At 35.8% G+C, this 13,183-nt stretch overlaps 1 protein-coding gene across 3 annotated transcripts; it reads right to left on the bottom strand.

Annotated features, from left to right (window-relative positions):
* Positions 1 to 565: 565 nt before the first annotated feature.
* Positions 566 to 13,075, bottom strand: EMB2737 (embryo defective 2737). Of its 3 annotated transcripts, none has more exons than XM_086584972.1 (13): positions 12,805 to 13,075; positions 12,661 to 12,725; positions 12,475 to 12,573; positions 10,781 to 10,913; positions 10,561 to 10,620; positions 9,462 to 9,521; positions 9,251 to 9,373; positions 7,386 to 7,457; positions 6,456 to 6,593; positions 3,092 to 3,247; positions 2,673 to 2,771; positions 1,087 to 1,142; positions 566 to 921 (listed from the first exon to the last, which is right to left on the bottom strand). In XM_086584972.1, the coding sequence occupies exons 1-12, from the start codon at positions 13,030 to 13,032 to the stop codon at positions 1,107 to 1,109; spliced, it is 1,269 nt and encodes a 422-aa protein (XP_086441098.1). In that variant the 5' UTR covers positions 13,033 to 13,075; the 3' UTR covers positions 566 to 921; positions 1,087 to 1,106. The 3 variants fall into 3 exon arrangements, with proteins under 3 accessions (XP_086441098.1, XP_086441099.1, XP_086441097.1); XM_086584973.1 differs by having other exon boundaries at positions 566 to 897; XM_086584971.1 differs by having other exon boundaries at positions 566 to 1,142.
* Between the last annotated feature and the right edge of the window lie 108 nt (positions 13,076 to 13,183).

Genomic DNA, 13,183 nt, shown 5'->3' with positions numbered 1-13,183 from the left:
CTTGAACCGAACTTGCAAGCTGATGGAAGCATCTGTCCAGCAGCACTCGCTTAAACATGGATATGGGTTTTCTTATTTTAACGGAGTTGCTTGGGTTTTAAGCAATCACCTGTATACTGTATACATATTGGTTTTGTCCCAAGTATTGGAAAACACTCACGGTCACACATCTTCAAATATAACCACTCTTATCTCTGTAAATCTGGACCAAAATTCGCTGGATTACCATCTCAGAGAATCCATGTAGTATGAAGTTCCGCAAAAAGTAATTGAATTATCATATTTTTTTCAGATGAATTCCACACTTAAATTGATGCCACCGGTTTTTGTTACGTAAAAAAATCTGAAGTTTATTTTGGCCGTAGAATGTTATTCTCAGGTTCTTTGTACTTAATCGTTTTGAACATTTTTAGAATTTACAGAATATATTATATAAAACGCGCGCACACACACTAGGATTTGATTGCCTGTATACGAGTGAACAACCAATATCTAGATTTCCATACATAACGGATCCTCACATAAATTGCCCAAAGAAATGTTAGAAAAGGATAACGAAAATGCATAACCAGAAAAAGAACCTTCTTCCAATTATCTAATGAGAAACCAATTTTATGTTCTTTAGTTTGACAAATAACACCCATGAAATGGATGAAACTGAACCTAATTAGACACTGATGTTACATAAAAAGCCACAGGATTCAAATGGAGAAACTGAAACTTTAAAAGTGAAGACCGACAAAAGGAGCATACAAATGAAAAATCGGCCTCCACAGTCCACACCTGGTAAATTAGACAAGAAGAGTATCCAATTGTACAACACTGTTGAATTGCTGAGCATGACAATGCCACTGGGAGCCCCGTTTCAATGCTGATAATTGTTACGCATAAAAGATTCTAATCACAAGAATAGAGTCACACCTGTATGAGTTACTGATACCACTGAGAACAAACTTACATACAACAACATTGACTACTTTTCCCCATTCCAGACAAAGAACATTGGTTATAATGGCGATCAAATATTATATTGCGCAGTTCGGTTAAATTAGATGCACAGAACAAGTTCTTGAAATGATGAAATACCTGTAGTGAAAATTATTTCATCAAAATAACCACCATTTTCGCTGTCTTCTCCTTTTCTGTGACATTAAATAATGATAATTACTGATCTTGAGAAAAATAAGTGTACCCACAGAAAAATAAGATTGCCCTGTTTGGACTTCGCATGTAAACCAATTACAGGTTTGGTGAGGCATGAATATTGCATGTTCAGAGTGAACCTGACCTCTCATGATTTTTTTTATTTTTTTTCAACTAGAGATAAAAGGTAGAAGGAAAGATATCAGTCTTAGCTGACATGAATGAGTATGAGGCCACCAAGGGGACGAAACAGAAAGGATCCTGTCCTTCCAATAGCCAGAAGTTGTAAACAATCGAGGGAATACTTAAAAGACTTACATATTTCTATTATAGGGGAGGGATAGAGCCACTCTATCGACATACAAAAATTGGGAGTGACTCTATCCCTCCCATTAGAAAACTTACACCACTATTGTTCAGAAGTACAAAAATGATGTAATCAATATGCGGTACATCATAAAATGTGATTAATTCTAACGTCAGCAAATATATATAACATGCCAAGATGTAAACATTCTGAAGCTCATCTGATGTTTTCTTTAGCCCAATTAGCACAGAGGGTCCTAGGAGATTCTCACAATTTAGTCTTGGACTATTCCCAAGTTCAATTAGTTTGCTAAACTAATTGATCTCCTTACTCAGTGGCACACAGGGACATTTTCATCTAGAGGGCAGAGGATATGGAACACGCTACCTACCTTTTGCAATTATGTGGGGCATTTGGTTGGAACTTAACAAACGCATATTTCAGGGAAAAACTATGGTGATCCAGAAAGTCATACTAGCCATCAAAGGGCTCCTTTGTTTTGGAGTAAAATTTTTGTGGACCCAAGAAACATTCGATTTGAACAATTTGTAGCTAGATGGGAAGATATTATGTATAGAGAGTCTTGACTGGGGTGGTTGGATTACTTTTGAGTTGTTTTTGTTTCTTTATACTATGTAATTATAGGTTACCTCAACCTACATTCCTTTGATGTTAATACAATTTAACATTTACCAATAAATAAATAGTTTAGCAAACCCAAGGAATTGGCAGTGAAAGCTAATGTAAATTGAAAGCGTGGCCAATTTCAATTGAGCATCCAATAATGACTACCAAACCCCAATTTCACCATCACATAATGCGGCTAAAACTGTAAGAGGTAAAAGTTCTGAAGTTAAACTGATTTTTTTCTTTAGCCCAATCAGCACATAGAGGCCTTAGAAAAACCTGCTAAATAAAAGGGACTTCATTTGGCAATTAGCATAGAACCAAATGATTTGCTATTTATCATAATTGAGACGCATGGGTCTTAGACAATCTTGACGTATATGCAACACTCGTGCCTATTATGCACTGCATGAAAAGCTCTCCAATTGTAATACACATAGGAAAGTATATGAAACTCTTATGGTTGATAGATAGTGGAATTTTTCTGTTCTAATCTTAGCCTCAACAAAAGGCAAATGCATGGACTATCCTTTGGTGTTTTTTAAAGAGGAAAAAAAAACACTGTTAAGCCAAAGAGAAGATAAGAGATAAAAACCTTCTGGTCTTGATGATGTATAATGATAGGCTGAGAAAGAACACCATTGTCAACGCTCTTGATGTACGGGCGCACCTTCTCTTCCAATAGCTCAGTTAGCTGAAATGGAAAATAGATATTATTTGTTATATAGTATCAGGGAAAAAGATATTTGAGGCATAAGGTTCAAGATAAGCATAAACAATAAGGAAGAACAAGATTTATTTAGGAACCAGTTTCAGTAACGTATTTTTGGCTACAAGGACACATGTTTTAAAACTTTGCATAACTACCGACAGATATACTTTTTAATGAAGGCAACTTAATTAAAAACTTTCTGGAACTTCAACTTTCAAAATCAATACAAATTACTTGAATATGATGTTGAGTTTAAGGTAATACATAAAATAGAGATTATATAGTTTAACCTCGAATAGTACCTTGTCTTGGCGCCATTTTGTTTCCCATTGTGAATCCAAGAATTTATCGGCCATTTCTCTCTGAGCATTAAGAAGGACTGTCATCTCCAACAACTTATTCGGATCTTTGAGATCCTCCTCGGTCCATGAAGAAGCATCCAATGGAAGGTTCAGATCCTGTCAAAACCTCAACAATAAGTCAACTCAAGTAGACTACTATTACAACAACAGTGATTATCTTTTCTTATTTAATCAGTTAGCAGTATCTTTAGATGTGGTTCAGAATATGCTGCTACTACCATTATGACATACACCTCTCAATTTGCTTTTCTACATTGTTCGATTTAACAGGCATTACTAAATTAGAAAGGTCAGTCTCTAAATATATATTGTATATTGTTTAAGCCCAATATGTATCACAATAAGAAATATCTTCCTTTGAACTAAAAAGACATAAAATAAAGAGTCCTTCTAGCGTAACACCTGGTGTTACACTAAGAAGTCACACAACCCAATAACGTCGTGCCATGTGAATGTTAGATCTGTTAACCACAACTACCGGTTTCCAACCCAAAAAAAATAAAAAAAAGTGAAAGAACCACCATCTGCTTCGTGTTTCAGCCACCAATGCCATGACCAGACGCGCCAGTGCGCCACCGTCACACTTTTATGACTTATCTTTCTTTCTCTCTGCTTTTTTATTTGTTTTCTCCATCCCAACCCAAAACACAACCAAAATAATAATTTTAATTCCCAAAATTAAAGATATTGAAAGAAATTTACACCGAACTCAAAATTTGAACATGTTTTCATTGTTATCAAATGCCCCATGGAAATAACATTCTTCCTTCAAGACCCAAAACCCAAAGTTTTGGGTAGTGGTGGTAAAGGACAGCGATGGGTTTGGAGAGAAAGAGGAAGTAAAAAAAATTAAGAAAATGGTAGAAGAGAGAGAAGATTATGACAGGAGTGCCATTTTAGTTAGCATGAGAGCAACCAAGGAAAGAGATTGAGAGGAGGATGACGGTAGTGGTGGAGGGTGAAGGCTGGCAGTTCTTTCCTTTTTCATAGTTTTACCACTCTCACTAGTTCACCAAGTTGTTTTCCACGGGGTCAGTTACTATTGGTTTGTGTTACTAACTAAGTGTAACACAATGTGTTACAGTATAATTTCCCTAAAATAAAATTTGCTGAAAACAGTCATTATATATTACATTTATTGCAATGTAACATGTTTAACTTAAAAACACATGTAAAGATTGTAAAATATCAGGAATAGTTTTTTTCCTTAAAAAGTTCTAGTCTACTTTTTTTTTTTTATATTATTATTATTAAGAAAATGCGAAGTCACATTGATACAGAAACGTGTCGGTGTTCAACATGGACACAAAGTGCGACCTATATGAGTAGGACACGGGGACACATCTAATTAAAAAGATAACTATTACTGATCTTTAGTTACACCACTGATTCTTGGGTAGAAGACCTTTTTTTTTTTTTTTTTTAGGTAAAAAATGTGTGGGCAGGCCTGTTTTTAAAGAGATCAGTAACTCAATTGTGTGTAGCAGGATTCGAACCCCAGACCTCTGATATCATCACCCAAAGGTTTTACCAACTAAGCTAGAAAACCTTACAAAGTGCCTCCTTACAAATAATAAACTAAGAAAGTGGCATATCATGGAGTTACAACTATGTTAATAGACTATTTTCTTAGTCTTTTAGGGTATAGAAGAAGCCGTAGTTTGAAATTGTATGCACAACATGTTTGTGTGTCCGATACGGATTTTTTTAAGAATATGAAGTGTCAAGTTTACTTAGAGAAAATGTGAAAAAAAAGCATGCAAGTAGAACAGAATTTTGTTCTAATTTATGCACATGTTTCTCACGTTTTATATTAATCTTCATATATCATTTATTTTTTGTTTTAAATGTATCGAGTGTTTAGAATGAAATCATAAAACTCACACGAAACGATCACAGATTATGGATGTCTAGAACATCTTACACTACTTAGTAAGATCATCAAAAATAACAAATTAGGCTATAACATCCATGTTATTCATTATTCACAATCTGCTTATAGTTATGATACACCATATAGATTCCCATCAGAATTCAGAAGTTGGTAACAAAACTGACAAAACAGATAAACCAGAAGGGGCAGATTCCAACAGCGTTTAACATGAAATAGTTACAAATAATTTACAAGCAATTGATTGCGTGCAAAACCCATAGTTTGGGATTTTAGAATTGTCGGAATTCCAACAGCTCCAGAATTCTTGAGTTCCAATTGGAATTCAGAATAATTCAGACCCAAATTCGAACCTTATATAATTATTTTGATGGCGTTTCGGTTTTCCAAAAAAACAAAATATTTGTCGGAATTCCCACATTCCGTTCGCAATTGCGAACATTGGCAAAAACACAATTCTTTGAGCACGATATTTATCCGATCCACAATTCTAGCACTCTTTTAGATTTTGATAAGCCTAGACATATCCAATAGAGACGAGTTTTGGTGGAGAAACTATCCATGGTAGGAAGATCTTCTCTACCAAAAATCAGCCCTTAGTTCAATGTTCAAGTCCACTTTTAGGTTTTGGATGTCAAAATAAGATGTTAAGGTGGTCTAACCCTGTATATATATTTAGTTAACTCCAGGACATTAATTTGTTTCTTGTCAAAGATCTAGTTCTTGGACATTCATGTTGACTTTACCGCAACATTTTGTATGCTGAATCTCAGTTGCCCACGGTGCGAGCAAGTGCAGGTGCGGGTGTTTTAGACTATGTTACATGGACACACCATATTTCAAAAATAATCTGTGTCGGATACGCATCCACGTGTCCGATATCCGTATTGGACACACAGACACATATTGTGTATGATATACCTAAGTTTTTTATATTTCGCCGTGTCAGACACTCCGTATTCGTGTCGGATATGGGCACACGTGTCCATGTCAATATAACTTAGGTTTTAGATAAGACCTAGGGGACAGTGCGACTAGGGGCCCAACCCCATAAGGCTTGACCTGAGGACCATTGTTTCACAGCACAGAAAAATTATTCTACATTACTTTCCATTTTGATATCATGGTCTAACCAAAAGAAACTAATAATATAAAATATACTAGCTTTGAGCACATGGTAACACCACTTTCCAAGTGGGGCAGGAGAGAGATTTTTTTTTTCTTGTTTTATTTGTTTAATTGGTGGGGCCCATAGCAGAGTTGAAAAAAAAAATCAGAAAACGACAAAAATTGCAGACACCGTGATAGCTACACGGCTAGCTCCAATGCACCGCATTATATACGTAGTTTAGATAACATTATTGTACTCATATACTGAAAGAACATAGTTTACATATTAATATTAGTACTTACACCCCAACTACGAGGACGTGGTGGTACATCAAGCTTCATGACTTCTGATTCCACTGCTTTCTTGGCCTTGTAATAAGGGATGTTTTTCACAATAACCGGATCATCCCTTGCACGTACTGGGTCTATGGAAATAAGGGCCTGTACATCACAAATCCTTTCAAACTCTAAGTTCCCAAAAATAAGAAAACTACACACTAAAATTAGGACTCGGAATGGGCATATTCATTATTAGGCACAATAGAAACCAATATCAACAATTGAAAGTTAATACGAAAAATCTAAATTTAATAATTAGTGTCCACTGCACAACAGTGCTTTTGCAAGAAGGCAGAAATAAGTATCTCTACCTTTTCATGAGCTTTCGATCAACTGACCTGCCCACTCCATTACCTATTTACACTTCATTCAAGAGGCAACTTAATGCAAATGACAACTAGTTTGTATATTTTCTTTTGCTAGGTACCTAGCTGGTATATATATGTGTGTGTGTGTGTGTGTGTGTGTGTGTGTGTGTGTGTGTGCATTTACCTATTTCGTCGGTTAAGACTTGAGAAAATTGGAAAAAAAATCTGTTTTATACAAGATAGAAGAATTTACTAAGAAAGTCCTCATTTGGTTGAATTCCATTTTGCCATTATCAATTTCCACTTTAAAAAAATATAGTCTTGGTTGCATGCCGTTGCCATAAATGATGTTTTCCTGGCACCTTCTAAAACTTTAATTATATCTCCACCAGCTTGATTCATTGATGGATAGGGAAAGTTCACTGGACAAGTAAGAAGGGGAAGTACTGAATCAATTTCAACATCTGATTTTGAATGATGCTAATAGCAATACTTAAGCAAAACAGACAATGGTCTTGGTAAAATTGTATGCTTGTTGGGATTCATTGTGTTCCACAAACACACAATGGAAAAGACTGTTACTCACTTCTTGTAAGTGCTCCCAACCAGGTTGTCGTTTTTCCACCACATCCCGAAGTTGATCGTACCTCATGGATTCCTAACATAGCAAACACCAAATCAGTATTAGACAACATGAGGATCTCTTGAAGTTGCTAAGCAGATGATAAATATGTCGGACAGAAGTTAAGTAGTAATTTATTTGTAAGGAGAACGCTTTGAAAGGTTTTCAGCCCTAGAAAAAGTTTTCACTATAGAATGCTATTTATAGTAATAGTTTTCCGTTTACTTAGCTGAATTCCTTTGTCCTACTTCATATAGGTCGCCCTGTCAGACACCGACATCTGTGCTGTGTCAATGTCACTTAGCACATAACTTAAAAAACAAATAAATAAATAACACAATCACATTCCCCATCAAGACGAAGGATTTTAATAGAATATGCCCAGCTTGGAACACCTAGAACTAAAGAGACCACGAGTCAAAGGCTTTGTGAGACTGTCGTCAAGTAAATAACCCATACAGTCTCATATATAAGATATTAACCCAGAATTTAGAGCTACCTTCACATTTGAAGCTACTAAAGTACCTCAAACAATTGCTTTGTAACTAGCATGAGTACACGGTTGCATCATTGGAATTATCCGCTTGTCGTTTGTGTCACGTCGGGGGTTCATGAAACATGATTACTCGCATTTATGAAGCAAATAGGAGGTATGAGGATGACAGATTTTACAAATCCATGAAAAAGAAAAGTCAAATTACTAATGTTTAAACAGATAGATATAACGTCACTCTTTCTTATTATTTCTATGTTCTATTTTGAGTTTGAATACATTAATTGAAGCAATCGCAATTGCAAAGAAACAAATTCTACGAATTCTCAACTAAAATCAATTCAATTCAATCCAAAAACTAACTTGGCCAAAGGCCTACAACTCCTTATATAGGAACACAACTTCTAAAACAAATAAAACACCCTAAATTCGGAATTAATAATAACCCTAAAATACTCTTATACTAAATAACCTCAAAATACTAACTAGACCCAATTCTAGTACTCCCTCATGACATAGAAACTAATATAAGACTCAATTATCAATGTGAAACCCTAATTCACATCATTAATGAACCATGAAAAGTCATCTGCAGTCTTTCTGTGGTTTTTATCTGCCCAGTAAAACCATCAATAACGTAGTCTTACCAATTTTATAACAATTCTTCCCAAGGGGTTATCAAATTTAACATCCATTTGTCATAAAACTTGAGTTATCAGCTCTAAATTTGATATGCAGTGCATGGACTAATCAGTCTCTATTGAAGTCATTACTTATATACCAGACACTACATTAGGAAATGAAAATATCTTATCAATTCCAGCCACTTCACACACATCAGTTTCTAAAGATTGGGGGTTTAGAAGCATTCACAAATCACAATCATTCATGAAGTTGTATTACACAATTTTCAATACTTAACAGACTTAGGATTCCAAACCAGGGCGAAGAAGACCAAAATAATCTGTGGGTTGGGGTGGTGATGGCAGATTATAATACAGTCAAGCTATTAGAAGACATGGACTTCAGAATAATGGAAAGGAAAGAATAAGTTTCACTCGTAGGAACTAGAGGCAAGGCAACGTTGCTGTTGTTATTATTGTTCATGTGAAAGTTGTTAACACTACTACATCAAAAGGAGCTTACAGTTAATCAGGAGCATAGAGGCAAGAAAATGAGAAAGTGGGTACAGAAGTCAATATTTAACTCATAGCGAATATGCAACATTGTGTGTCAACATGAGTGGAACATATAGTTTGACCAATATAATGAAAGTTTTATATGCTTGAGAGACATGTTAAAAGATTTATCTAAAAAATCTACAATGAGCACAAACCTTGTACTGCCACCAGATTCTCTGCTTCACATCGTCATCATATTCAAACCCTCCCATAATCTGAGGCATAGTTATCAACCAAAATGCAGCAATGCTAGGGTCTTTCATGCTGTGAATAATGTTCTGAAATGACATGATGGCAGGATAGATTTTAGAAAGGAATGAGATCGCCATAGTCAAATAAATACATACTGGGATTGGCAACAGTTACCTCGTAAGGATAATCCATCTTTCTCAAGACATTATATGCCTTCCATGGTGGCTCCATGATCTGAACACAAGAAAATAGTTGGAAGGCATTAACACAACCATAGGTGGAAAAAGGTGGGCGGATCTTTTGTCATGGAGCATATACGTTCTAGTGTTCTACAAGACATCTCTAGAGTTATTTGGGTACAACTTTTCTCATACTCATATAACTTCTAACCATTTAAAAGAGTAAGGGCTCTGCGTTTAATTCTACTTATTTTTTCGTTTACGCTGTGTGTTTAAGTCAAACGACTATAAAACTAACATTTCGGTAAGATTTCAGTACTTCCGGATCAAGAACTCAGGCAAGATTTGGGTTCGCTTCAGACCAAAAGACTGGTAAAAAGACAAGTTAACCTACGGTTTTATTGAAAAAATATTCACTTAGTCAACCACTTCTTCTCAAATTTTTCCTTACTCATTGATAAACACAATTTCTTGGCACATTCACAGAAATTTGCCTTACTCCAATTTTCTTTTAAACCTTTCTCTTAACAAGGACTTGTCCAAACTTTATCTCCAAAGCCTTAACCACCCCTCCCCAGGTCAGGTAAGTATTGATTTATCCGAAGACCATGCAGTCCAACCCTCCATGGCTCCATATTCTCCTCGTTTAAGTGGCTCTTTCTACGGCCTATGCTGGGATCAACATACATTCACATCCACATGCCTAAACTTTGAATTGGATTTGCATCCAAATTAGGATCATCACGCTTAATTGAACCAAATAAACCCTACTTTAACTGATGAAGTCAAATTTGGTCATGCGGGTTAATTTTCTGAGATAACCATTTTAAGGGAGTGAAAGCAGATCTAATAGAAAAGACTTATTAAATTTGACCAGATCCTGTGTGAATCCAGTTTGACTCTGATCTCATCCAGCAAAAAATCTTCTAACCACAGGCAACCCTACACACAACTATTCTAAGAACCATGATAATCAGATCAAAATCTGACACTAAGGTAGCACCCCTACAACGCATACGACAGTTTCAACCGGACAAAGCACACAGAACCAAGATAAAAGTAACAGGATATTAACGATTCTGAAAGGGGCTTACGTCATCTGCAGAGATCCTGACTTGTAGTTTGTGCTTACATTCAGGACAGCTCATAACACCCTGCAATATAAAAAAGTGCTATCAGATTAATAGCATACTTATCAGTGAATTGCTCCGCAGCTTATGCTGCATGTTGGAACTATGACTTGTGGATTCATTAAGACTTGAATCCGACTAAAAATATCAAGCAATCACAATTAGCATAAAAAGTACTGCTTACTGATCCATCACATGTTGAGCAATCTTTCAAAGGCAATGGCACATTAAGATCAATAGCAGAAGGAAGATGCACCAACTCTGCCCGGTTGTCAGAAATGGCATCTGCAACACACTCGGCTGTTGGTTTCTCACCACTGCAACATTTTGTTACATTAGAAGAAGCAATTTCATCACGATAGCAACAAATGTTTGCCTTCACATAAAAATTAATAATAATACAATAGCTGGATATCTATACTTAACCCATAAACTGAAGTGGATATTCGTAGAGATATAATGAAAAAGAAAAAACATCCTAGGACAAAGGGTAAACCCTAGAAAAGAATATGTCAGAATGACAGTGATACTGAGCCAAGAAGCAAAACACAAACCAGTATCGTAATACAACGTAATAAAAGCACATTGACGCATAGAGACAAATACTCTCAACAGACTTGTAATATGTCACAGAAGACAGGTAAACAAAGTATTAGCCTTCATTTATAAGTTTGTAAAACAGCTCAGCGTTTAGTCCATAATGCAACATTTGCTTACTGAACTGTATAATTAACTGAGGCTGGCATATGCAACTGCCTCAATGTTACAGTAACCTTCCAGGTTTGCATAACTGAGTAAGTGAGTAATGCTTGTTAGTCTGCACATTTACAACTCAGTAAGACTACCGAGCACAGAGTAGATCATCACGGAACAAATGGCATAGAGCGATAGGTATAACTTAAATTAACATCAATGTGATTTATGGTATCTACAGTCCAAGTTGTACGAAAGAGGAGGACTTATTGATGTAACTCAGCAATTGGAGTTGGAAACTATCTAGCATGGTATCCAGGTGATAAATCAATGATATGTTCTAAAAAGAACATATGACAAAAAAAAAGCAGCAACATGGGAGGGTAAATACTTAAGAAAATAGGTCTAAAGTAACTTAGTGGTGTTTCCTGAGAACCGGTCACGGTATTCCTCTTCTTAATATACGCCTTAAACCTCATCTTCAAGAATGTCTACCAAAAGATGACAAACAACAGGATATTTGATGTCAGAACGTTTTATTATAGAATAATAAACGGGAGGAACACGAAAGACGGTAGATTTAATCAAATCCTTACAGAGACTTTCACCGATTAAAATAAACTCTCTGCAAAACATCAACCAAAATGAGTATCCTCCTCATATCCTGTGTTCGAGTTATTCTGGAAAACATTTCCTCAGCAATCAAACACAACCCTTAAATGAATATTAAGTTTTACCACGATGTATCTCAAACAAAAAACTGAGGCATGTTGAGACCTAGTGAAGATATTGTAACCCATCTGCAACACTTTGTAAGTACTGGGTCTAACTTTCTAGCCTTAAATTTGCCCAAAGTCAAATCCCTTTCCATCGCTACACTTGTAAATTTGAGGTGTTAGGTACTTTGAGCACTATTCTTCATGTTCTGAAGGACAATTTCTAAAATGTAATCCTTCTCTCTGGAATCTGAAACCTGAATGTCACAAGGAAGTATTCAGGTCTCCTTGTTGCAAGTCCATGCTGCCAATTTCAAAGTTATTTATGTCTAGGGAGGCTCTTTGTAAGGTCTTGATCCCAATAATTAGTTGTTTAACTAGAGACTTATAATAGTTATAATTTTAATTAGTTGTGTCCCTGTGTCCTATTTCATATAGGAAATGGTAACTTACAATGAAATGAGGGTACCTTTTCAAGGTGTAGTTTTTCACTTGATAGTGAACCTTCCCTGTACCTTTGCACATACTACATCGTAATGCCTGCCACCCACTGCAAGTTCGACAATTCCTGTACATTATGCAACAAACGTTCAGTGAAAGTATAATTTGAGAATAGTTTTGTAAAATCAAATTCTATGTAAAGAAGAGTAAGTACCTCTGACATATCACCTTCTTTCCAAGCTCCAAGGCAATATCATAAGTACCAAGAGTAGCAACAGCCTGAGAGAGAAACACAAAAAAAAATGTAAGACAGTGATAACCGTTTGACGAAATGCCCGAGAGAAACTTAAAAACTTACGAATATAGCGGAAAAGGAAAGATGGGAAATGAATTGAGGGACACCAAAACCACGGGGAGCAGAACCAACAACGTCAAACGCTAGTGTGAATGGAGATAAAACAAGTTTAATTGGGAATTCAACAATGTCCATAATTTGTGAGCCATAACGTGTTGTGAATATTTTGTAGTGAACATCGTAAAATTGTTTTGCTAGTTTCACTATTTGGTTTGGTCCTCCTCTTGACATGGTGGTCAGAAACTCAGAACAAATCAAGTGTCAGTGTGTGGATAATAAGTTGCTGATTTTATATATGTTAACGTGTTTAACGATATGTCGCGAAATATCGGGATATATTTCGCTCGAAACAACACGGCTTCACTCGCTTTGCTTTTGATAC

This window comes from Coptis chinensis, chromosome 9 (assembly GCF_015680905.1).
Source record: "Coptis chinensis isolate HL-2020 chromosome 9, ASM1568090v1, whole genome shotgun sequence".
Lineage (NCBI taxonomy): Eukaryota > Viridiplantae > Streptophyta > Magnoliopsida > Ranunculales > Ranunculaceae > Coptis > Coptis chinensis.
The sequence above is the reverse complement of the archived record's forward strand: the minus strand, read 5'-3'. Positions and strand labels throughout refer to the sequence as shown.